Source organism: Lissotriton helveticus, chromosome 5_1 (assembly GCF_964261635.1).
Source record: "Lissotriton helveticus chromosome 5_1, aLisHel1.1, whole genome shotgun sequence".
In the NCBI taxonomy this organism is placed as follows: domain Eukaryota; kingdom Metazoa; phylum Chordata; class Amphibia; order Caudata; family Salamandridae; genus Lissotriton; species Lissotriton helveticus.
This window is the reverse complement of record NC_136065.1, coordinates 53,198,766-53,225,191: the sequence shown is the minus strand read 5'-3', so window position 1 is coordinate 53,225,191 and position 26,426 is coordinate 53,198,766. Positions and strand designations below refer to the sequence as shown.

General features: G+C 50.4%; 2 protein-coding genes across 3 annotated transcripts in view; one reads left to right on the top strand and one right to left on the bottom strand.

Annotated features, from left to right (window-relative positions):
* The window catches only part of MRPS18B (mitochondrial ribosomal protein S18B), a 95,367-nt gene extending 81,644 nt beyond the window's left edge, over positions 1-13,723 (bottom strand). For both annotated transcript variants that reach the window (XM_078641703.1, XM_078641702.1), the window contains exon 1: positions 13,584-13,723. In XM_078641703.1, coding sequence (XP_078497829.1) covers positions 13,584-13,652 — 69 coding nt within the window. In that variant the 5' untranslated portion in view covers positions 13,653-13,723. The remainder of the gene's footprint in view (positions 1-13,583) is intronic.
* A 474-nt stretch (positions 13,724-14,197) lies between these two features.
* Positions 14,198-26,426, top strand: part of PPP1R10 (protein phosphatase 1 regulatory subunit 10) — a 118,097-nt gene continuing 105,868 nt past the window's right edge. The window contains exon 1 of the mRNA XM_078641701.1: positions 14,198-14,248. The gene's annotated coding sequence lies outside the window, so the exon portion shown is untranslated. The remainder of the gene's footprint in view (positions 14,249-26,426) is intronic.

Here is a 26,426-nt window from a genome sequence, read left to right as displayed (position 1 = left end):
TTCCCCCCCCCCCCCGGTGAACTAGAATAGAAAATTAAAACTCAACTCCTGCTAGCCCCTCCACCTCCCAAAATGCTAACACCCTCACTGAACATTATAATAGTTCAGTTACCGAGGTCCAATACCAATTGGGCCCCCCTCAAACTTAAAACCCAAAGAAACATTCCCTCCAAATCCTGGTCAACTCTGATCTCAACAACGAAAGGCGCTCTCTTAGACAATCTGAAAGAACATGGAGGCAACACCAGTCCCCCTCTCATCTAGCCCTCATCCGTTCTGCTAGGTCCAATTACAAGAAACACATCCTCAATGAAAAATCAGCCTTCTTCCGAACACAGCTTGGTAAGGCCAAAAATAGACCTAGAGAACTTTTCAGCAGTCAAAAACCAAACATCCTCCGCCCCCCAAAAGATAACTGCCACTAAGGAGAAATATGAAACTATTGCTAAGTTCTTCTCTGACAAAATCACCAAAAATAGACCAATCCTTTATCTTAAACCCTCTCCCTCCTCACCCCCCCCTCCCAACTTTACCCCAGTTTCCCCGCCCCATCCAAATCAACTCCCTGTTTCCTGCCCATCTCCCGTTCCTCCTGAACCCAACCATTCTCTCCCCCAGCAACTTAAAAACAATGCATCCTGGCAGAACTTTATCCCTGTGACCGAACATGAAGTCTATAACATCACCGCTAAGCTGAAACCATCCTCCCACACCAAAGACCCTATGCCCCCTAACCCCGTCCAAGAACTCAAACATATCATTGCCCCTGTCTGGACAACCATTATTAACACCTTCCTGGCCTCAGGGTTTGTTCCTGCCTCCCTCCAACTGGGGCAAATCACACCCATTCCTAAAAATCCCACGGCTGATCCCAACGACCCAAACAACCTCCGCCCCATCTCCAACCTCCCTCTTCTCTCCAAAGCCCTTGAAAAATGTGCCCTGTTGCAATTAGATAATCACAGCAACACTTTTGACCTCTTTGACTCAATGCAATCTGGATTCAGAAAAGGTTGCAGCACAGAATCTGCCATGGTCAGCATAGTTGACGACATACATCACTCTCTTGACAAAGGTGAGTCATGCCTGCTCATTCTTCTGGACCTATCCGCTGCCTTTGATACTGTCAACCACACTGCCTTACTAAAGACCCTCAAAATCCGCTTTGGACTCAATGGCCTTGTCCTCAACTGGTTCTCTTCTTTTCTCCAACACAGAACCCAACAAATCAAAATTGAGAACTGCTTCTCCAATCCTACTCCGATCTCTCTTGGTGTCCCCCAAGGCTCAACTCTCTCTCCTGCTCTCTTTAACCTCTTCATGGAACCCCTCACACCAATAATCAAACCTGCAGGAATCAATTACACCTCTATGCCGACGACACTCAACTCTACTATAAGATCAAATCACACTCCGATATCGTCCACCTTAAATGACACTTTGACTAAGATCCAATCCTGGTTCCATCATAACCATCTCAAACCTAACCCTAAAAAAACGAAATCATTTTCTTGTCACCTAAAAACAACCCACTCCCCATACAAGACTGGATCTCGGATCTTAATGCTCTCAACTGCTCTCTCACCACTTCTAACTCAGTTAAATCTCTTGGCATCACCATTCATAACCTTGCACTCAACCCACATATAAAATCATCAGCAAAAGGAGCTCTCTTCACTCTCAGTCATCTCAAGAAAATTAAACCTTTAATCCCGGCTGAAGACTTCAAAACATTGTCCAATCACTGGTCTTGTTGAGAATAGAGTATAGCAACGCTATCCTTGCAGGGACTCAAACGATTCACCTTACTCCACTCAAATCGGTGCTCAACCTAGCTGCTAGACTAATCTCTGGCTACAAACGCTACAACTACATCACCCCCGCCTTGAGAACCCTCAAATGCCTCCCCATCGAAGGCAGATCTTCCTATAATATTGCTTGTATCACACACAAAGCCCTTCACCAAAATACTCCACGCTACCTCTCTGACAAACTGCACAAAGCAGGCTGCGCCCAAACAACTAGGACACCAAAGCCCTCATTCTTATCCTCCCCTTTTAAAGAAGAAACGCACACAAGTTCGCTCCTTCTCCGGAAGCGCTCCCACCATCTGGAATTCTCTGCCTAAAGACCTACGCTGCAACCCCTCCTAGTCCAATTTCAAAAAAAGATCTCAAAACATACCTCCTCCACAAATACTGGGATCCATAATTTTTCCTACTTCGGATTCTGTTCTCATGCTCCACCCCTCGCTAGGGTCCCCACTATTTCTCCTCCACATCTATCCACCCCAACCCTCTCCTTCCATGCCCCCACCCACTCTCTACTCCACCCCCACCCAACCACCATCCCTGTTCTCTGGAACAACATAAGACCTCTTACCACACACACAACCTCCCACTGATTCTCTAACCCCCTTTTTAAGGCTCGCCTGGCGTTGCAGCGCGAAGCGCTGCCGCTAGCGAGCCTTATTGTCGCTGTGTTGCCTCCCCAAGTGGTACAGACAGGTGCACGAGTAGACACTGGTCTGTGAACGCGCGAGCCGCAGGGAACGCCAATGTGCACGCTCACGGTGTCATGCTCCTGCCCTCCCGAGTCTCTTCCAAGGCGCGCTCCAGGCCGACTTGTTGCAATTGGTGATTACGCCTTTACACCATGCCACTGTCGTTTTGCTTCACTGATGGATGCTTTCCACCACTACAGCCTCCTCTGCTGTTGTTGCTGAGTCACAAGAGCGCATCCGCGCGTAACCCCTGGAAACAATGTCACAACGCTAAGCGAGAACCTTCCAGCAAGCTCGCTATAGCAACTCGCTGCTCCCCTCACTAATGCACCGAAACCGCTGCGTGACTTTATAATTTCCGGAGCTTTCCCAGTACTGTTTACCAGGACAACGACAACCCCAATTGCCCAGTCAACAACGTAAATATAAATGTTTCCGTCAAGCTCTTTATTATTTTATAAACACCCTCATTGAAGCATTACCAAGATGTGCTTTTTTACTACCAAAGTTGATATCGGAATACTTTTTATGACGTTGTCCTTTTTCACTGCTAGTTATTGGTGTGAACATGAATGCTGCTGCTTGGCTTCGAGCCGCTCCCAGTTCTAAGTGCTATTTCGGCCAGCCTTTAGGCTTAGTCTCAATTGGTCTCCTCAGCCAGTGGTTTATTACAGTTTTTAGCTTCCTCTTGTGTCGGCAGTCCTTCTGGTTTCAACCTCCCCCCGCCCCCCTTGTGGGCCTTTGTAAATCTGAGGCGTTTGGGGTAGACAGGCCTGTGTATGCAGAGACATCTTAAAAGCTCTGTGTTCTTAGTTGGCGTGGATGGGCAAAAGCATAAATCATTGGTTTATGTTTTTTTTTAGTTGGAACATTTTATTTTATTAAAACATCCACTAAGTACAGGGACGCAATGCAAGTATAATGTTCGAGAAAAGTTTTTAATATGAATTAAAGTGCAGTATTTAGATTCAACTTGTTCTGTAATGTGACATTTACCCGAGTACATAGTAAAATCGGCATCAGTAAAAAACACAAACAAAATTGCGAACTGAATAATCCTCCGAACCGTACAACTTTGCTAAATACAAAGAACAGATAGAAGACTGTTATACACAACTTTATAATTGGTATAGTCCAGGGTTAATTTAGCATGAAGAAAAGCTCAATAAATAGGTGGTCTGTCATATTGCACTTAGCCAATCTCAGCCAGGCTGAGATTCATGTGACACGAGAGTATTCCATATATGACATACTATGGTTCCAGGACTGTCTGTTGGAACTGTCCCTGGCTATGATGTAGCTGGGGGTCATTATACCACAACGTAATTTGAAGGATTATCGAGAAATGGATTGGGACTAGTGGAGGCAGAGGAACAGCCTCGTGATAGGAGCCCTCACATCGAGCACAAATGCAGCTGTGGATTTGTTAGTGCACGTGAGAGTGCTGAGACACAGACTTTGGATTGGAAATATGCCATCAGAACAAAATTACAAATGACGTTCATACTTGGAAAAAAATCCCAGTATGATCGGCATTTGTAATTTTGTTTCCATTGTTTAATTTGATGGCGCATTTTTTGTAGGCACAGGATAGAGCAGACATTGAGACTAACTAGTTCCCCGCTCATGAAGTCAGCAGCTCTCTAACGTTTCACCGAAGCACTACCAATCCTGCTGCACCAAAATGCTACTACGTGCAAGTAAGTGAAGCAAACAGAAACGGAAGATGAAGGCGTAGTCCGGGCCATTGGTATCTACCGCTAGGCCATGCCAGCAAGCAGATGTGCCCGTGGAGGGAGAAGGCAGTGAGAGGGGGGCTGAACATGTAATGCCCAGGAGAGGTGAGTGCAGCCTCCTCCTGCTTTCCGTTCGCTGCTTGCAGCGGTTACTATTTGTCCCTATGCTTCTCTCTCCCAGCATAGTTTTGCTCTCTGTAGCGCATGTGCTTTTCCCCGCCCCCTGTTACGTTTCTCTCCACCCATGCACTTCTCTTCTATGCCTGTTGTTGATTTCCCCACTTGCACCCTTTGTGTTGCTTCCCTCTTCCCCCATGTTGCTTCTGTCATCTTCCAGCATCCCCGTGTTGCTTCCACGTACCCCCACCCTGTTTGTTTCTTCAGTGTTCCCCTGCCACCCCCATGGAGCTTCTGTGCGCTGTCGCATGCACCCCTGTTTGTTCTGCCCCGAGTAGTTTCTGCTACAGCCGCCGTCCTGCTTTTAATAAAACATTTGTTTTTAAATGTCGCTGCTTTTTTCTTCGTGTTGTCAGTCTGTTGCCCACATTTACATGTAGATTTTCCATTTCATCACTGATTGTGATGCATGAAGTCCTCTGACCCGGCAAACTCTTATCTGATCTTTGGGTAATGATCATACTTCTATTTAATTGCTATAGCTGCTGTGTGCATGGTTTTCTTGATTAAATTTGAACCCCGGCTGTTTCCATTTTGAAAGCTGGCCTACAAATCCCTTGACGCATCAGTAAAAAAACAGAACGAGGATGCTTCAGCTTGGCTGTGTTATTTTATATTCAATGGCCTTTGAAGGTTATGTTGGCTCACACTGCCACTCATGCCCTTCTTCATTTGTTAGGGTGCTGGCTGAGGTGATCAGATTGTTCTGAGCACATGTGTGCCCCCTTCATCCTGCCACCACTGAAGAAAGGAAACCCCCCGTCCAGAGCTTCCACTGCCAAGTTATTAAGTGGGTGGGAGCGGGTGAATCACGCCCTACTCCCAGACTGCTAATCATAAGGGCTCTTGCGTGGGGCGAGTTATCGGATTTGGACTAAAAGGTCAGTGGCCCCCTTCACAAACCATGGGAAATGCTGTGTAACTCAGCTACAGGACTTCACCATGTCACAGACTCTCAAGGGCACGTGAACACTTTTCTGCTTTCGCCCAGTGCACCACGTTAGCTGATATGTTCTGCAGCATGCACTCTTGTTTGCAATGGATTGATCTGTGTTTATATTTGTTAACTGTATGGAGATCTCTGCTTTACCACATCACAGAGAGAATAGCATTTTTGAAGACTTTATAAAGTTGGTTGATTTAGTACGTGTTTAATTTTATCTCTTTGCATGTATTTTGACACATTTCCATTAAAAACTGCTTTTGACATAATTTAACAACATGCCAGCCAAAAAGTGTTTCGGTTTTAAACCCCTGATTGTAGCTAAGTCGGATACATTCCATTCACATATTTGGTTAAATACAGTTATCTACAACTATTAACTTGCCCTTACTTAGGCGTCCTGCTGTGTCACAACTGGACGCTCTTGAGATCACATTGTGGAAGAGTGGATGTGAGTTTGCGGCTACAAAGGTTTAATACTGTGGTACCTACAGTGAAGGGGGTTGTGTATATTCTAAAATATTTTCATAGTCCCATGGATCTCGAGCTTGCCCTCTCACTACACTTTACGAATGCAAGCAGATGCTAGTCTAGACTGTTTTATTAAATTTCACCCTTACCTATTTATTCCTTGTTCACCCTCACCCAACCTTCACTCCTTCTCAATAGGCTGGGTGTGGTTTGCAATGCAATAGGTCTCACATTTGCGAGAGTTTTTTTGGCATTATAAATGACAATGCCTTTTATGTATGTGTTTTGAAAAACCTGCAAGCGTTGCATAGTCATTGCTTACTAGAAACAAGCCCGGTAGTAACTGCGTCTCTTTTACTACCAGCCTTGCTTCGCGTAAGCAATGGCTATAAGTACAAAGTGCGTGTTTACGCATCGCTTGCAGGTTTTCAAAACACATACATAAAATGCATTGCCATTTACAATGCCAATAGCACAAACTCTGGCAAATGCGAGACCTATTGCATTGCAAATGCTTGTTTTCCCTATTCTCCCTGTCTCCCTCTCACCCCTTCTCTCTTACTCCCTCTCACCCCTTCTCTCTTACCCCCCTCACCTACTCTAAACTTAGTTTGAGCTTCGCAAGTTAACTAATCTGGATCTCCCTTGTAAATACCTTGCTTACTATTCGTTGTATGCTTTCTTAGCTATATGGACTTTTTGTGCAATGGTTATTAATATTATTATTGTTATTATGTGTTCTTGTATACCGCCCGCCAACGCTACGACCCAGCAGCACTCCACGCACTCAACCCAGGCTGCAACAACAACTGCAAGCTAGCATCACCAGCCGACACCCATGGACCCTTCAGCTGCCACCTCCCACCGCACCCTAATACGCAGACTCTATGACGCAGGAATCCAGGACAAGACCCTCGACTGGATCTGCTCCTTCCTCTCCGGCAGGACGCAGCAGGTCAGACTCCTCCCTTTCCTCTCGGACACCACACCTACCACCTGCGGAGTCCCCCAGGGCTCCTCCCTCAGCCCGACGCTCTTCAACATCTACATGGCTCCACTTGCCCCCATCGTCAGAACCTACGGACTCAACATCGTGTCATATGCAGACGACACCCAGCTCATCCTCTCCCTATCCAACGAGCCCAACACCGCCAGACGCAACTTTCGAGAAGGCATGGAAGCCGTTGCCAAATGGATGAAAAACAGCTGCCTACAACTAAACACCAACAAAACAGAAGTACTCATCATGGGCCCAAACCCCGACACCTGGTGGCCCACCGCCCTCGGAAACCCGCCAACCCCCACAGACCACGCACGCAACCTGGGAATCATCCTGGACTCCGAGCTCAAAATGGACCGCCAGATCAACTCTGTCTCATCTTCCTGCTTCCACACCCTCCGCCTCCTTCGTAAGACCTTCAAATGGATCCCCCTCGAACACTGAAAGACAGTCACTCACGCCCTGGTCACCAACAGACTAGACTACGGCAACGCACTCTACGCCGGAATAAACAAAAACCTCATACGCAAGCTACAGAACATCCAGAACGCCGCCGCAAGACTGGTCCTCAACCTGCCAAAACACTGCCACATCTCCCAGCACCTGCGCACACTCCACTGGCTCCCCGTCAAGGCGAGAATCACCTTTAAGATGCTCACCCACGCACACAAGGCCCTCCACGGCACCGGACCAGCATACCTGAACAGCCGACTCAAATTCCACGCACCCCAAAGGACCCTACGATCAGCCCAGCTCTCCTACGCCGTGGTCCCCCGCACCAGAAAGACCAGATCAGGTGGGTCTTCCTTCTCCTTCCTCGCTGCCAAAGCATGGAACGCCCTTCCGCTCCACCTCAGACAGACAACATCGCTCCCCATCTTCGCAAGAAACCTCAAAACCTGGCTCTTCGACAGACCCCCTCCTTGATGGAATGGAATGGAACCTGCACCCCACCCCCCCCCCACCCACCCCTAGCGCCTTAAGACCCTTACGGGTGAGTAGTCGCGCTTTAACAAACCTCTGATTGATTGTATCTCCTCACATCCCTGTAAAGCGCTCTGATACCTCTGGGTCTAGCCAGCGCTAAAGAAAACCTTTAAAATAAAATACATTTGCAAATACAAAGCTAAACTACCAGCAATAATATGTGTATTGCTGAAAATTTTAACATAAACAACACACATGAAACTAATAAAAGCTTCATCAACACGACAAAGGAAAACAAGCATTGGTAATGCAGTGGTTTCGCCTATGTAAAGAATAAAGAGCTTTTTTCTTCCCCCTGCTCTCACCCGTGCCAGGGCCCCCATGACCCCCAGCAGCGCCCTCTCTGCTCTCACCCGTGCCAGGGCCCCCCTGACCCCCAGCAGCGCCCTCCCTGCTCTCACCCATGCCAGGGTCCCCCTGACCCAGTTACAGTTCAAATTGAGTTATGACTCCCTGGTCCTACTATGTGCAAACATTCCCCCGGTAAATTTTATCGAGTGACAGGTGGCAGCTTGTACTCCTGGTTGAATGGCCCAACAAATACCCACCTCACTTTCCGGACAGCATTTTAGCTCGGTTATCGCACCTTAAACGTCTGGATTATGCGCCCCCTTTTTGCCCTTTTACTTCTCCCAGCAACACTCCTCTCATTTCCCCCCACCCTCCTCCGCCTCATTTTCCCAACATGGCCACCTCGCGAGTCAAGTCTGGAGCCAACTGCTACAGAATCATTTATCCTCCCGACCAGACTAAAGCTACAATAAAACGACTGAAGCATACCACCATTGAACGTTTCCCGGACTCCCTTTTTGTTGACCAATTTTTCAATGGTAGTCTTGGGAGGCTTAAAAACGATTTCATTTTCTTCACCCACGACACCCCCTCGTGGTCCAACAGTTTTTACCATTCCCTTAACGTCACCTCCTCCTCCTCCTCCTCTATCCCTTATGGAAAACAACTAAAAATGTCCCCCTCTGCGCGCTTCAAAGGTTACCTCACTATCTCACTCTATAACAACGGTACTGTCATGATTCAAGGCAAAGACACCTGCCTCTCGCTCTTTGACCTCCTCTTCCCCTCCCTACTCCCCTCCTCTGCAACCGGGTTTCCCTCTGTCTCTCCTTCCAGCTCCACCCATTACTCCCTTTCTCCTCCGCCGACCCCACCTCACTCCAATTGGCTGCACTCTCGAGAAGCACAGGTGGGCCCTCTTCCCTCCCCCTCCCTTGTGACCTCCTCTCCTATCCCTCCCCCCTCACAGTATGTCCCCATCTACATTACTACAGCTTTACCACTAGCTAATACGCTCCTCGTCCCATCTTCACCATCCCGATACTCCAATCTCCTCTCCTCCCCCATATTCCTCCCCATCACCCCCTTCTTAGTCCACCTCTCCTCCAACCCTCTCCCCCAATGAACTTTCCATATGCTCCCCATATCCCTCCTTCCATCCCTTCGTTATTCAACCCGCTTTCTCCACAATCCCACTGCATCTCTCTCCTCCCTCCTACTCCTCCAGTACTGCTGCACTACTCCCTTTCCCCTCCTAGTAACCCCTTCCATTTCCCTCCCTCACGCCCAAAAGGACCACTTCCCTTCCTCAACTTCCCTTTCTCTCAACCCCCCTCACTCTGCCAGATGACTGTTCCCTCACAGCCGCCTCTCCTGACAGGACCTCCACAACCACCGCACCTCTCTTCCTCCCAAACCTCCCACATTCCCATGACTCCACACAGGCCTCCCTCTCCTTCTCCCCTACCGCCGTGTTCCGCACTCTTCTCCCACTAAATTTGTCCTTAACTCCTCTCCCTCTTGCAACACCAACAAGGACAACTCCCCCTTAACCTCCAACTCACAATCTCCCGCTCTCAACCTCCACCTTTCCCCACCTGTGAACACCACACCCCAACATACCTCTGGTCCCCCCACCTCTCCCTGCCTTCCACCACCAGTTCCACCCCCTCTTGTTTCAATCGAGCCACCCAACCACCCGTGCTCTGCCTCATTCTCACTGGAAAATACGCTAGGCTCTCTTATCACCTCCATCACCCAGCTTACAGCTGCCATTTCACTTTTATGCTCTAAGATCTCCACCCTTCCATGCACCACTACTCCTTCCCAACTTCCCATGAGATGCACCTCGCCCCCTCACCCCAATACAGCCAAGCTCAACCCATCGTCTGCAAACTTAGTTAACTCACACAATACCTTGAACGCCACCCCTTTTCATCCGGCATACCCTAGCAACCCCACTATCTATACTATTCCGACCATCACCTCTGTCAGAACAAAGCGTCCACCTAAACCCTCCCGAGCGCCTCCGCATAAGTACAATATCCCGATCACCCTTCAGAGCCCAAGTGCCCCCGTCACCAAAACAGTCTTGACAGAGCTGCGCTGTATGCTTCACAACTGCAGAAAAACACAAACTCGAAATCGCCGATACCATCACCCTTTACAATATTGACAGGCTCTTCCTCACAGAGACCTGGTTCAAAGATACCTCTCACTCTATTTTTGATCTCCTATTACCCACAGGCTATTCTATATTGAGGAATGACAGAACTGACAACAACACAGGGGGAGGTGTTGCAGTCATCTTTAGAAACGCCCTCCAACTTAAGGCTTCTCCTATCAGCTCCTCCGACACCTTTGAATGCCTTTCTCTTGAGCTTCAATTGCAACACCGTTCACCCCTCAGATTCCATGTCATTTACCGCCCGCCCTGTAGTGGCCCCTCGTTTATGGAAGATCTCACTGACTTCATCAGCGACCAATACTCGCAAAGTGTCAATCAGACCTTCGTGGGTGACTTCAATCTCCACTGGGGCGTACCGCAAGACTCCTCTGCGAACTCACTGGCCTCCTTCCTCTCTGCAAACAATCTTATTCAACACTGTTCTGAATCAACACACTCTAAGGGCGCAATCCTGGACCTTGTTATTTCTAAAGCAGGCATTCTTTCTACCACTACCCCAATTCATGTAGATTGGTCTGACCACCTCCTCGTCCCATTCTCTCCAACTTTCACACTCTATAACTCTTGGCCAACCCAAGAGGGCCATCTCCTGGTTCCGTGACGCCAAAAATATTGATGTCGGTCCCCTCTGTGAATCAGCTTTGTTATCACTTCCAAGGCTAGACCCGAACCTAGCTGTTGACGATCTCACCTCCCAATGCCTCACAGTTCTTGCAGCTGAAATTAATAACGTCGCTCCACTCAAAAGCAAAAGGACAAGGCCCACTCCCTCAGCACCTTGGTTCAACAAATCCCTTTATGAGGAAAGGAAGCAGCTAAAATTCCTGGAGAAACAATGGAGGCAAGTGCCCTCCACTGACAATGTGGCCATGCTTCGCTCAGCAAGATCCAAGTATCACAAACACATCTTCCTTGAGAAAGCGGCGCACTTCAAAACCCTCCTTGACTCTGCTAAAAATAGACCCAAAAAACTTTTCGATCTCATCAAGATTCCTAGCTGCCGTCCCCCAACCTCCAAGGTGGAGGATTCTACAAAGAGAGCAGCGGATTTCACTATGTTCTTCGATGAAAAAGTGAAATCACTTGTGGATCAGGTCGCTCATCCTACCCCTCCAGAGGAGCCCAAATCCTTAGCCATTTGGCAGAGCTTTGACCCCATATCTGAGGATGCCCTTCTTAAGTGCATACGCGAAACAAAGCCCCCAACCATTCTCTTGACCCTATCCCCAGTGCCATTGCCATTGACTTCTATACCCACTCCCTTTCCTATTGGACCACTCTGATCAACCTCTCCCTCTGGCAAGGGTCCCTTCCTGTCTCCTTCAAAACTGGGCAGGTCACGCCTCTGCTTAAAAAACCCACTGCTGATGCGAATGACCTCAACAACTTCCGCCCCATCACTAACCTTCCCTTTCTTGTGAAGATCACAGAAAGATGTGTAGCAAAACAACTCTATCGTCATATCAAGGACAATGATCTTCTTGACAACTGTCAATCCTGATTCATCCAAAACTGCAGCACTGAAACAGCCCTACTGCAAGTGGTTGATGACGCGCTGAGGATACTCGATTCAGGGGGGTCCTGTCTTCTAATTCTCCTTGACCTGTCTGCAGCCTTTGACACTGTCAATCACAATACCCTCCTCAATATTCTTCAACAGAGAATGGGCATGGAGGGCACTGTGCTTAAATGGTTTGCATTGTTCCTCTCGGACAGATCTCAAATGATCAAAATAGAGAACAGTCTTTCTTCTCCTGTGGCGGTAGGTCAAGGTGTCCCCCAAGGCTCTATTCTTGCACCCACTTTGTTCAATCTCTATTTAGAACCACTGGGAAATCTCCTAAGCAAATCCAGGATTCACTATCATCTCTATGCAGACGACACTCAACTCTACCTCAAGGTTGCCTCCACTCATGACCTCTCCATCCTAAGTTCGACTCTCGACTCCATTCAAAACTGGATGTCAACGCATCAACTGATTCTGAATCCCTCCAAAACTGAATTCATCCTCTTCTCCTCCTCCCCCGGTTCAATCATGGATGGATCAGATTAATCTACTAAACAATAAACCCATCATTGTTGACAGCGCAAAATCCCTTGGTGTCAAACTAGACAAAAACCTCAATCTAACTCCCCACATCAATTCCATTGCAAAATCTGCTCGATACCAACTGCGCCTTCTTTGGGGAATCCGTCGCTTCTTCCCGGAGCAGGACCTTATAACCCTGGTACAATCGCTGGTCCTCTCCAGACAAGACTACTGCAATTCTCTTCTTACTGGCCTCCCCAAATCTCACCTGTCTCCACTTAAGTCGGTTTTCCACTCAGCAGCTCGGTTCATCTATGGGGCCAAAAGAAGCGATCACATCACACCGATGTTATCCACCCTCCGCTGGCTTCCCTTCGAGGCTAGAGCTATCTACAAGACCGCTTGTATCACCCACAAACCCTTGCACTCCTCCTCTCCTCGCTACCTGGCGAATAAACTGAAACTCTCTGGAGGCTCTAGACCTTCACGCAATGCGGAGATCCTACTGCTTGAACCTCCCACTTTCAAGAAGGAAAGAACGATGGCCCAATCCTTCTCAGGCAACGCAGTGAGAATCTGGAACTCCTTACCGCCTCAGCTCCAGACCACCGCCTCCTCCCAGGCCTTCAAAAGGGACCTCAAAGTTCTCCTCCTCTAGAGACACCTCCAAACGTAATTCACGTCCTCTTTGTTATTTGAAGGAAGACTTCCCACTACTGAAAACTCTACTCTCCATGACCATGGTAGTGCTTTCCCTGTGTGTTCTTGTGGTTGGAATGCCTGCCTTTTTATGCAGTATTTTCCATATACTTGTGTTTGGTACTCTTTTGTAACATGCACACACCACTTGGCCCTTGTAACACACGGTTTGCTACCTGCCTTAGATACTTGCACAAGGGCCTCCTTTGCCTATTTAACGCCTGTTCTTGTGCCTGAGTGTCTAGCTCATATTGCAGTATTATATCTCTAACTATACCTTGTTTTCTCTTATATCCTGCACACTTGTCACTTTTTCCTCTTGTGCACTCTTTACTACCTCATGTATTTTTGGTTGCTCACAATTTTTACTACCTCATGTGTTTTATTTGCTCACAATTGCCCCCTGACCCAAGCACTGCCCTCCCTGTGCCCCCCTCCCTGCTCTCACCGTGCCAGGGCCCCCCTGACCCCCAGCACTGCCCTGCCTGCGCCCCCTCTCTCCCTTCCCTGTGCCCCCCTCTCCCCCTGCCCTCCCTGTGCCCCCCCTCCCTGCTCTCACCCGTGCCAAGGCCCCCCTGACCCCCAGCACCGCCCTCCACGCCAGGCTCCGGTTCAGGGACGCCGCCATCTTTAGGGAACCTTGGGTTGAAGCTCCAGCCTTCTATCCGCCCACCGGAAGTACGTCACCGGATGCGGCCCGCCCGGATCCTGCCGCCATCTTGGAGCGGAGCCGCTCGTGGCAGGCCCTGAGGGGGGGCCGAGCGGCGCTGCGGGGGGGAACTGACGCCCGCGCATTACTGCACATATTCACGACGATAAATGGAGGGGTGTCGCTTCCAAGGCAGCGCGTGTAAAATGTTAACACATAAAGGTTTTAAACAGGGAAATGTGGGCACGGATACATTAGGAAAGATATTACAGTAACTACAACTTCAGTAACACGTTAAAAATAAGCAGGTCGCGTGAAGGCCGCATTGAAGGCGCGCGGCCCTGAGGTGCCGACAATGGCCGCCGTGCTGCGGCTCGCGGCGATGCCGTCCTTTATGTCTATGACCCCGACGCGCGCCTCTTCTATGACCCCCGACGGGGGCGTCTTCTATGTCTATGACCCCCGCCGTGGGCGTCTTCTATGTCTATGCCTCCAGACCAGCTTCAGCGTGGAGACTCCCGATGTTTCAGCGCTGCCAGGTGCCACGCATCTCGCGTTTGAATAACGCATTTCCGGTAATTTTCCTGTGTTTAGTGCAGTGCCTCAGATTGTCATGCAGAAGAGCCGTGTCCTGTTGTGCGATAAAACGGTGTACTTTCAGTTTCTCACTGTCCTGGGAAGGAGGCATCAAAGCTGAGATTGTTTTTGAAAGGCCCCAGGCCACACGGGGGCGCTGGTGTATAAAGGGAGGTACAGCAATCTCAGTATATCATAGAAACTGATATCCAAGCCAACTTAACTTGATTTGAAAATCTAAACCCAAAACCACACACTTGTCTAATTAATGTAAAACAAGCATTGGCATAGCCAATAGATCTCGCCTTTGGGACCTTATAAGTATGTAGTTATGCAGCACAATATCCATGGTTCAACAACATCAACTGTTGCATGGCTAAACACTTATAAGGTCCCAAAGGTGAGACCTATTGGCTATGCCAATGCTTGTTTTAAAAGGTTACATATCTTAGAGATTGTCTGCTGTGACAAGCGAGCAGCGCTCAGGGCACAGCAGCAAACAAAATAGTTAAGAGTGGAGGAGGGGTGGGTACCGCAGATCTGCAGTAAAACACAAACTTGAAATCTCCGATATCATCACCGTTCACAATATTGACATGCTCTTCCTCACAGAGACCTGGTTCAAAGATACCTCTCACTCTATGTTTGATCTCCTATTACCCACAGGCTATTCTATATTTAGGAATGACAGAACTGACAACATTGGGGGAGGTGTTGCAGTCATCTTTAGAAACTCCCTTCAACTTAAGGCTTCTCCTATCAGCTCCTTTCACACCTTTGAATGCCTTTCTCTTGAGCTTCAATTGCACCACCGCTCACCCCTTAGATTCCATGTCATTTACCGCCCGCCTGGTGGTGGCCCTTCATTTATGGAGGAACTCACTGACTTCATCAGCGACCAGTATTCGCGAAGTGACAATCAGACCTTCGTGGGTGACTTCAATTTCCACTGGGGCGTACCGCATGACTCTTCGGCGAACTCGCTGGCCACCTTCTTCTCTGCAAACGATCTTATCCAACACTGCACAGAATCAACACACTCTAAGGGCTCAATCCTGGACATTGTTATTTGTAAAGCAGGCATGCTCTCTATCACTACCCCCATTCAAGTAGACTGGTCCGACCACCTCCTCATCAATCAATCACAGCATTTGTATAGCGCGCTACTCACCCGGGAGGGTCTCAAGGCGCTGGGGGAGAGGGTTACGTCACTGCTCGAACAGCCAGGTCTTGAGCTGCTTCCTGAAGGAGAAGTGGTCCTGGGCCAGCCGAAGGTGGATGGGGAGGGAGTTCCAAGTCTTGGCGGCAAGGTAGGAGAAGGATCTTCCTCCCGCGGTAGCTCGGCGGATGCGTGGTACGGAGGCGAGGGCGTGGCTGGTTGATCGTAGCTGGCGGGTGGGCGTGTAGAAGGTCAGGCGGTCGTTGAGGTACTTTGGGCCAGGTCGTGGAGAGCCTTGTGTGCGTGGGTGAGGAGCCTGAACGTGATTCTCTTGCTGATGGGGAGCCAGCGCAGGTCTTTCAGGTGGCCAGAGATGTGGCTGTGTCGTGGGATGTCCAGGATGAGTCGTACGGAGGCGTTCTGGATGCGTTGGAGTCTTTTTTGAAGTTTGGCTCTGGTTCCCGCATAGAGGGTGTTCCCGTAGTCCAGTCGGCTGGTGACGAGTGCCTGGGTGACGGTCTTCCTGGTTTCGGTGGGGATCCATCGGAAGATCTTGTGGACATTCGCAGGGTGTTGAAGCATGATGAGGAGACGGCGTTGACTTGTCTGGTCATCGAGAGGGAGGAGTCCAGGATGAAGCCGAGGTTGCGTGCATGGTCTGTTGGTATGGGATTGGTGCCCAGGGCAGGGGGCCACCAGGAATCGTCCCAGGCGGAGGGCGATGATCCCAGGATGAGGACTTCCGTCTTGTCTGAGTTCAGTTTCAGGCGGCTGTTCTTCATCCACTCGGCGACGTCTTTCATCCCCTCGTGTAGACTAGCTCTGGCGGTGGCGGAGTCGTTGGTGAGGGAGAGGATCAGCTGGGTATCTTCGGCGTAGGAGATGATGTTGAGGTTGTGTTGACGTGCGATGTCTGCGAGGGGGCTCATCTAGACGTTGAAGAGGGTTGGACTGAGTGATGATCCTTGTGGTACGCCGCAGATGACTTCGGTGGCTTCGGATCTGAACGGGGGGAGGCGGACTCTCTGGGTTCTTCCGGCGAGGAACGAGATGATCCACTCCAGTGCCTTCTCTTGGATTCCGATGTTGCTGAGGCGCTGCACTAGGGTGCGGTGGCAGACAGTGTCGAACGCTGCGGAGAGGTCCAGGAGGATGAGGGCCGCTGTTTCCCCGTTGTCGAGCAGAGATCTGATGTCATCGGTGGCTGCGATCAGGGCGGTCTCGGTGCTGTGGTTGGCTCGGAAACTGGACTGTGAGGGGTCGAGGGATCCGTTCGTCTCTAGGAAGGCGGCGAGCTGTCTGTTGACGGTCTTCTCGATGACTTTGGCAGGAAAAGGGAGGAGCGAGATGGGGCGGAAGTTCTTGAGGTCGGTGGGGTCTGCAGTGGGTTTCTTCAAGAGGGCGCTGAGCTTGGCGTGCTTCTGGCTCTCTAGGAAGGTGGCGGTGAGGAAGGAGGCGTTGATGATGTCCCGGAGATGGGGTGCGATGATGGCGTCGGCCTTGTTGAAGACGTGGTGGGGGCAGGGGTCGGTGGGGGATCCGGAGTGGATGGAGTTCATTGTGCGGGTGGTGTCTTCGGTGCTGACCGGGGTCCAGTTGCAGAGGGTGGTGGTGGCGGGCGTTGGTTCGGTGGTTGGGTGCTTGGTCTGTGCGCCGAAGCTGTTGTGTATGTCGGCGATCTTGTGGTGGAAGAAGGAGGCGAGTGAGTCGCAGAGGTCTTGCGAGGGGGTGATGTCGTTGATTCCGGCGCTGGGGTTGGAGAACTCTTTGACGATGCTGAAGAGTTCCTTGCTGTCGTGGGCGTTGTTGTCCAGTCGTTTTTTGAGTGCTTTCTTCTTGGTGGCGCGGATCAGCTGGTGGTGCTTGCGGGTGGCGTGCTTGAGGGCGGTCCTGTTGTCTGTGGTCTGGTCGTGGCGCCAGGCTTTCTCGAGGGTGCGGCAGTTCTTCTTGGAGTGCTTGAGTTCGCTGGTGAACCAGGGGGTTTTCTTGCAGCCGAGTCTGCTGGGAGGGTTCTTTAGTGGTGCGAGGTCATCGGCGCAGGCGGTCAGCCACTGTGTGAGGTTGCTGGCTGCTTCGTTGGGGTCTGTTGTGCTGGTGGGAGGGTTCTGGTCGAGGGAGGCGGTGAGCTGCTCGGCGGTGATCTTGCTCCAGCTCCGGCGAGGAACCTGTTGCGGGTGGTGGTGGGTCGTCGTTCTTCTGAAGCTGAAGTGGACGCAGCTGTGGTCAGTCCAGTGAAGTCCGGTGGAGTGGCTGAAGGAGATGTGCTTGCTGGATGAGAAGACGGGGTCAAGCGTGTGGCCGGCGTAGTGGGTCGGGGTGTTCACCAGTTGCTTGAGTCCGAGGTTGGCGAGGTTGTCCAGCAGGGTGGTGGTGTTGCTGTCCTTGTTGTTCTCCAGGTGGAAGTTGAGGTCCCCTAGGAGGATGTAGTCAGCGGAGGGGAGGGCGTGCGGGCTGATGAAGTCTGCGATGTCTTCGCTGAATTGCGTGCGAGGTCCCGGGGGTCTGTAGATGAGAGTGCCTCTGAGGGTTGTCTTGGGGTCGGTGTGTATCTGGAAGTGGAGGTGTTCGGTGGCGGTGAAGGTGTTGTCGGAGTTGGTCGAGATGCGGATGGTGTTCTTGTGTACGATGGCGATGCCTCCTCCGGTCTGGTTGACGCGGTCCCTCCGGGTGATCTTATATCCGTCCAGGATGGCGATGGCAATGTCGGGCGCTGAGGAGGCGTTCATCCAGGTTTCCGTGAGGAAGGCGACGTCTGGAGATGTGGTGTCGAGCAGGTTCCAGAGTTCGACGGCGTGCCTGTGGACGGAGCGGGTGTTGAGCAGGATGCACTTCAGGTGGTTGTTGCTGGGGCTGGGTTTGGTGGGAGCGGTGCAGGTCCAGAGGCAGGAGAACTTACAGGCATGGCAGGCGAAGGGTCCGTGGGTGCGTTACGGGGAGGCTCGGTAACAGGCGGGGTTTCGGCCGGCGTTGAGTGCGTTGAGGGTGGTGGAGTCGTAAGTTCGTCGTGTGGGCTGGCATCTTCGGGGGCCAGGGGTCCTGGCGCTGGGCGTGGTCCAGGCGCGAACGGGCGCAGACGGGCTTGCCTTCGGCACGCCTTCGGCGCACAATCGGCGCGCCCGCTGCGCGGTCTCCATTTAAGGCGAAGTGGGAGGGAGGAGCAGCTGGGAGACGAGAGCGGGAAGGACATGGAGAAAAAGGGGGCGGGGCCGCGATAACACGGCGGCGGGGAGCGGGGCTAATACCAGGGGAAACAGGCAATACAGGAAACAAATGCACAATAATTACGATGAAACAGCAGGGGAAAACAGTGATGCAGTATCAGCAAAACGAGCTAGGGAAAACAGGCAAAGCGGCAGATCATGACAGTGAGCAGCAGCGATGGGCGGGGCCGTGCGGCGCGGGGGTGTCCTGAGGACAGGTCACACTCACCTGCGCCGCGCGGTCTCCATTTAAAGACAATTGGGAGGGAGGAGCAGCTGGGAGGCGGGAGCAGGGAGGACACGGAGAAAAAGGGGACGGGGCCGCGATAACACGGCGGCGGGAAGCGGGTAGCGGGGAGCGGGGCTAAAACCAGGGGAAACAGGCAATACAGGAAACAAATGCACAATAATTACGATGAAACAGCAGGGGAAAACAGTAATGCAGTATCAGCAAAACAAGCTAGGGAAAACAGGCAAAGCGGCAGATCGTGACAGTGAGCAGCAGCGAGGGGCACACACGCATCTGGGGGGCCGTGCGGCACGGGGGTGTCCTGAGGACAGGTCCCATTCTCTCTTCACCTATCACACTCTATAACCCTTGGTCAACCTAAGAGGGCTACCTCCTGGTTCCGTGATGCGAAAAATATTGATGTTGGACCCCTCTGTGAATCAGCTTTGTTATCACTTCCAAGGCTAGGCCCGAACCTAGATGTTGACGAACTCACCTCCCAATGCCTCACAGTCCTTGCAGCCGAAATCAATAACGTCGCTCCACTCAAAAGCAAAAAGATAAGGCCCACTCCCTCAGTTCCTTGGTTCAACAAATCCCTCCATGAAGAAAGGAAGCAGCTAAGACTCCTGGAGAAACAATGGAGGCAAGTGCCCTCCACAGATAATTTGGCCACGCTTCGCTTAGCAAGATCCAAGTACCACAAGCACATCTTCCTAGGGAAAGCATCGCACTTCAAAACCCTTCTTGACTCAGCCAAAAATAGACCCAAAAAACTATTCGATCTCATCAAGATTCCTAACTGCTCCCCCCCAACCTCCAAGTTGGAGGATTCTACAAAGCAAGCAGCAGATTTCGCTATATTCTTCGACGAAAAAGTGAAATCACTTGTGGATCAGGTCGCTCATCCTACCCCTCCAGAGGAGCGCAAATCCTCAGCCATTTGGCAGAACTTTGACCCCATCTCTGAAGATGACCTCCTCAAGTGCATCCGCGAAACAAAGCCCTCCAATCATTCTCTGGACCCCATCCCCAGTGCCATTGCCAATGACTTCTACACCTTTCCCTTTCCTATTGGACCACTCTGGTCAACCTCTCCCTTTGTCAAGGCTCCCTTCCTGTCTCCTTCAAAACTGGGCAGGTCACCCCTCTGCTTAAAAAACCCACTGCTGATGCGAAAGACCTCAACAACTTCCGCCCCATCACTAATCTACCCTTTCTGGCGAAGATCACAGAAAGATGTGTAGCGAAACAACTCTCTCGTCATATCAAGGACAATGATCTTCTTGACAATTGTCTGTCCGGCTTCATCCAAAACTGCAGCACTGAAACAGCCCTACTGCAAGTGGTAGATGACGCACTGAGGATACTCGATTCGGGGGGGGGTCCTGTCTTCTAATTCTCCTTGACCTTTCTGCAGCCTTTGACACTGTCACTCACAACACCCTTCTCAACACTCTTCAACAGAGAATGGGCTTGGAGGGCACTGTGCTTAGATGGTTTGCCTCCTTCCTCTCAGATAGATCCCAAATGATCAAAATAGAGAACAGTCTTTCATCTCCTGTGGCGGTAGGTCAAGGTGTTCCTCAAGGCTCTATACTTGCACCCACTTTGTTCAATCTCTATTTAGAACCACTGGGAAATCTCCTAAGTAGATCCGGGATCCACTATCATCTCTATGCTGACGATACTCAAATCTACCTCAAGGTTGCCTCCACTCACGATCTCTCCATTCTAAGCTCCACTCTCGATTCCATTCTAAACTGGATGTCAACTCATCAACTGATTCTGAATCCCTCTAAAACTGAATTCCTCCTCCTCTCCTCCTCACTCTCTCCTCCCCCGGTTCAATCATGGATGGATCAGATGAATCTACTTAACAATAAACCCATCATTGTCGACAGCGCAAAGTCCCTTGGTGTCATACTCGACAAAAAACTCAATCTAATCTCCCACATCAATTCCATTGCAAAGTCTGCTCGATACCAATTGCGCCTTCTTTGGGGAATTCGTCGCTTTTTCCCGGAGCATGACCTTAAAACACTGGTGCAATCGCTGGTCCTCTCCAGACTGGACTACTGCAACTCTCTTCTTACTGGCCTCCCCAAATCCCACTTGTCCCCCCTTAGATCTGTTCTCCATTCAGCTGCTAGTTTCATTTATAGGGCCAAAAGAAGCGACCACATCACACCGATGTTATCTACCCTCCGCTGGCTTCCCATCGAGGCTAGAGCTATCTACAAGACTGCCTGTATCACCCACAAAGCCTTGCACTCCTCCTCTCCTCCCTACCTGGCGAACAAGCTGAAACTCTCTGGAGGCTCTAGACCTTCACGTAATGCGGAAAATCTACTGCTTGAACCTCCCACTTTCAAGAAGGAAAGATCGATGAACCAATCCTTTTCAGGTAACGTGGTGAGAATATGGAACTCACTTCCGCCTCAGCTCCGGACCACCACCTCCTCCCCGACCTTCAAAACTGACCTCAAAGTTCTCCTCCTCCAAAGACACCTCCTAAAGTAATTCATGCCCTCTCTATTATCTGAAAGAAGACCTCCCATCACTGAAAACTATTCTCCATGACTATGGAAGTGCCTTCCCAGTGTGTTCTGGTAGTTTGAGTGTTTACCATTTATTGCAGTATTATCCTTGTACCTGTGTATGGTACCCTTTTGTAACTTGCACACGTCACTTTTCTCTTGTAACACACTGTTTGCTACCTCTCACATTTTGTTTGCTTTTGATACTTGCACAAGTGCCACCATTGCCTACGCAACGTTTGTTCTTGTGCCTGAGTGTCTAGCATATATTGCAGTATTATACCTCTAATTGTACTTTGTTTCTCTTGTAACCTGCACACTTGTCACTTTTTCCTCCTGAATTGCATCGTTTGCTACCTCATGTATTTTGTTTGCTCACAATTGTCACTTTTACCTCATGTAACTTAATGTCTGCTTTTGTAATTTTGGTTCATTTGTAATTTTCTGTTCCTATTGTGAAGCGCTCTGACGCCTTCGGGTAAAGTCCGCGCTATATAAAAACGCATAAATAAATAAATAAATAGATGAGGGTCAGGCAGGACAGCGAGATCTCTTAGTAGTAAACAGAGGGAAGGGGGTGTTTGAGTGATGGGGGAAGAACAGGCTGCTGTGCAAGTTCAGAAAGGCAATAAATTGCTTTGGCAATCTATATATATATAAAACCGAATGTATGTCTGTCTGTCTGTTTGTCCTTTATGCATTACTACACCATTCATCTGATCGCCATGAAACTTTGGGAACTTGTTGAGTACACTCCCGCGAAGGTTTCTGGCATAACATTTTTTTAAAGATCAGGGCCCTCATAATCTTTCGAATACTGAATTTGCAACCACGACTTTGCAACGGTACAAGACAAGTATCTCTTCCTTGAGTGACTTTACTATTTGTACATTTGCAATTTTTCTTTCTGTTTGTATCTATTCCTTGTGTGACTTTACATCTTGTGCATTTGCGATTTTTTCTGTTTGTATCTTTTATGTAACGCATGTAATCCTTAGTCCTTATGTTTTGCAACTGGTTCTTATGTAAAGCGCTCTGACACCTTCGGGTAAAGTTCGCGCTATATAAAATCGCATTAAATAAATAAATAAATAAAATAAAAACAACACTGCCAGGTCGTGAGGAGGGGTGGACCACCACTTCTGGACAGTAGCTATAATAACACCACATCTGCCCAAGAGCAGGCGGCCACTCAAGTCCTCGCGAGGCAGCTATGTTTAGGACTTCATGACGTCAGTCAAGTCCTATAGGGGACCTCGGAGGAGATAATCACCGAAATCCTACACTCGCAGAGGAAGTGGACAGCCAGCCGGGCTAGCCTTGGAATGGCGGCTCTGAGGGGGTGGGGCCGAGCAGAGGTCACTCCAGAGGCAGGCGCGCAACTGTGCGGAGGGCAGCCCCCTGCACTCCCCTCCGAGGTCAGCCACTGGCCACCCCTGATAAGAGGGGCACTGATTACACGGAGCTTAACATTCCCGAAAAATGTAAAACAGAACGAATTTATGCATCGTAAAATCCACAGGAGGGGGCTGGTAGACAATGGATTAAGCCTCGTGGCTCCTGTTCCGGGGCTGGCTATGGTGACACACCGTAGTTAAGAAATAATCAGAGTAAATAAGATAAGCGACCTCCCTCGGTTCCGGCGTGCGGCGACGCCCTCTACAGCGAGATAAGTTGCAAATGATCATCCGAATGCATTGCTACAGGGGAGCTCTGACTGCGAGTGAGGAGATAGGCACGACTTGTGTATGCCTTAATTGACTGAGCCCAAGAAGTCATCGGGAGTCCCCGCCCGAATCTGTCTATTGGCATGTATGCCTAGGGTGCTTCTGAAAACATCCTAACTAGGCTGCAAACCTTCCTCGGACACGCTCATAGAGCAAAATCTTTGCTTCTGTTAGTTGATGTACAAACCCTTCGAAGTTGCAGAACCTTCGCCCCCATGCATCGTAGCAGGCAAAACAGACCAGCGAGCTCTAAGAAGCAAATTGCAGAAGAGACAAGAAAAACAAGTACCAGGTAACAGGACACTTTGTTGTGTGTACACACCTGTCCTCCTGCACCACGAACACAAATGATCGAGTAAAGCAGCTCTGTGACACGTCACGCTGCTCCCTGTGAGTGCTAGGCCATGGGGTGCCGCCCTGGCGCTATAGCCACGAAGGAACTAATGTGGGAAGGGAGGGGGGGGGGGGTTGAAATGCTATTGTCCTGGAAGCCAAGCAGAGGACTGACTGAAAATGTGGAGGGGGGGGTGAAAGACGAAGGAGAATGGGAGAAAGGGGTGACATGTTAAAGCAACAGGCAGATGGGGTTAAAGGTGGACTCGGTCAGAAAGAGAAGGATATACTGTGTGACAGGCTGATGGAGGGTGGGGGTTCACTTGAAGCAGGAATAAAGAATACAGGCAGGGAGGAAAGGGTACTATCTGAATTTAATGGGTGAATCCCTGAAAGCAGGGTGAGATTATTTATATGACGAGAATGAGGGTGCAAGGTGCGATGGACGAAGAGCGGGGAAGAGATTACATGCTGGGAGTGCGGATGGCCCTGAGAAACGGAAATTAGACCATGCCAGGCTGAGAAAGGGTTAGAGTTTACAACCTCTGAGAGGGACGAAGATGTGGGGTAAAAAATAGAGTGGGGCGTGAATAGCGGTATCAAGCTGAGAAGGAGGGGTGAGATGCTAACACATGGGCAAATAGGATGATCTACAAATAAAGGACACAGGTGGGCATGCTGAACCCGAGAGAAGGAGGAAAGCGGTGACAGAACGAGAGGGGTTTAGAAAGAAGTTAAGAAACACCGAGAATGGCGAAGGGTGACAGGCAAAGAACAGTAGAGGAAACTGGAATTAAAACAAGCATTGGCGTGAAAGGCACACGGCTGCACGGCAGTAAATAAAACCAGCATTGGCACCGCACGGCAATAAAAAAAAAAGCTCTTGGCATTGCTGTGGGGGGGGGCGGGGCGGGAGCGCATTGGCGGGGAGCAGCAGCCTTTGATGTGCGAGCGAGTGAGAGGGAACACCATATGGGGTAAGTTACTCAAGCGCGCGCTTGGGAAGCGTCGCGCTTGAGTAACTCACATACATTGGGGACAATCCTCACTGGTTTCAAGAGCTGTTTTGCCTACTATACTCTCGCAGAACAACGCATGCGCATTGGTTCAGCGAGACCTAAAAAAATCCTGTGATTCAGGGCAAATCAATTAATCTTCCTCACCAAAAGCTTGAACATGTTATGGTATGCTGGAGGCACCTCCTCTGCCGTCACTGGTATGATACTTAAGGGCAAGGCAGCCCTCCAGAGTACCATGCATTGGGCTCAATCAATCAATCAAAGGCTTGTAAAGCACGACTACTCACCCATAAGGGTCTCAAGGCGCTGGGAGGAGGGGGGTTGGGACTGCAGGTCCGTCAAGGTGCTGTGGTTTAGTCGAAGAGCCAGGTCTTGAGGTCCTTCCTAAATTAAGGCAGTGATGGTGATTGAGGTGGAGAGGCAGGGTGTCCGAGGTCTTCGCTGCGAGGTAGGAAAAGGATCTTCATCCGGCTGTGGTTTTGCAGATACTTGAGACGGTAGCCAGGGCCAGTTGTGCAGAGTGGAGGTCTCTGGTAGGTACAAGGAATGCATGGCTGTGGTTGAGGTACGCCAGTCCTGCGTCATGTAGGGCTTTGAACGTGTGTGTGAGGAGCTTGAATGTGAATCTTTTGTTGACTAGGAGCCGGTGTAGGTCTCTAAGGTGGCTGGTGATGTAGTTGCGGCAGGGGATGTTGAGGATGAGTCTGTCAGCGGCGTTCTGGATGTTCTGCAGTTTCTTGAGGAGTTTCTGGGTGATGCAGGCATAGAGTGCATTTCTGTAGTCGATTCTGCTGCTGATAAGTGCAGGGGTGACCGTCTTTCTGGACTCGGTGGGGATCCAATTGAAGATCTTTTGGACCAGGCGTAGCGTGTGGAAGCAGGATGATGAGGCGGAACTGATCTGGCGGCTCATGGTGAGCAAAGAGTCCAGGATGATGCTGATGTTCCGTGCGTGGTCTGTGGGTGGGGCGGTTCCAAGTGCTGTGGGCCATCAGGAGTCGTCCCAGGCGGAGGGGTTAGAGCCCATGATGAGGACTTCAGTCGTCTCTGAATTGAGCTTGAGGCAGCTGTTCTTCATCCAGGCGGCGACAGTCTCCATCCCCTCATGAAAGTTGTTCTTGGTGACTGTTGGTTAGTTGGAGACAGAGAGAATCAGCTGGGTGTCTTTGGAGTAGGAGAGGATGCTGAGTCCATGGTTCCTGAGATGGCTGTGAGCAGAGCCATGTAGATGTTGAAAAGTGTGGGGCTTAGGTAGAAGCCCTGAGGCACTCCGCAGCTGATCTCTGGGGCTTCTGAGAGGAACGGAGGTAGTCTGACGCTCTGTGTTCGGCCGGTGAGGAAGGATGAGATCCATTACAGGGCTTTGTTGTGGATGACAAGGTGTCGTGGAGTCTTGTGCATAGTGTGCAATGAGAGACAATATCGAAGGCAGCCGAGCAATCTAGGAGGATTTGGGCTGCTGTTTCGCCTCGGTCGAGGAGGGCGCGGATGTCATCTGTGGCGGCGAGGAGGGCGGTCTCGGTGCTGTGGTTGCTTTCGGAAGCCGGATTGGGAGAGGTCCAGGATGCGGTTTGCTTCCATGGACTCAGAGAGTTGGGTGTTCTTCTTAATGACCTTGGCCGAGAAGGGGAGAAGCAAGATGGGTCTAAAATTCTTGAGGTCGATCGGGTAATCAAAGGGTTTCTTCAACAAGGGGTTGATCTCTGCGTGTTTCCAGTCTTCCGGGAAGGTGGCAGAGCTGATGGAGCAGTTGATGGAGCGGCAGAGTTTGGGGACGATGGTTGTGGTGCCAGCTTTGTTGAAGATGTGATTCGGGTAGGGGTCCGATGGTGCTCCGGTGTGGATGATCTTCATGACCTTGAGTTTGTCGTCCTTTGTAAGGGGGGTCCAGCTGAGTAGGGTCTGTTGGGGTCTGGCGTCATAGGGTGCAGTGGTTGCGGGGGGTGGGAGGGTCTTGGGGATCGAGGCTG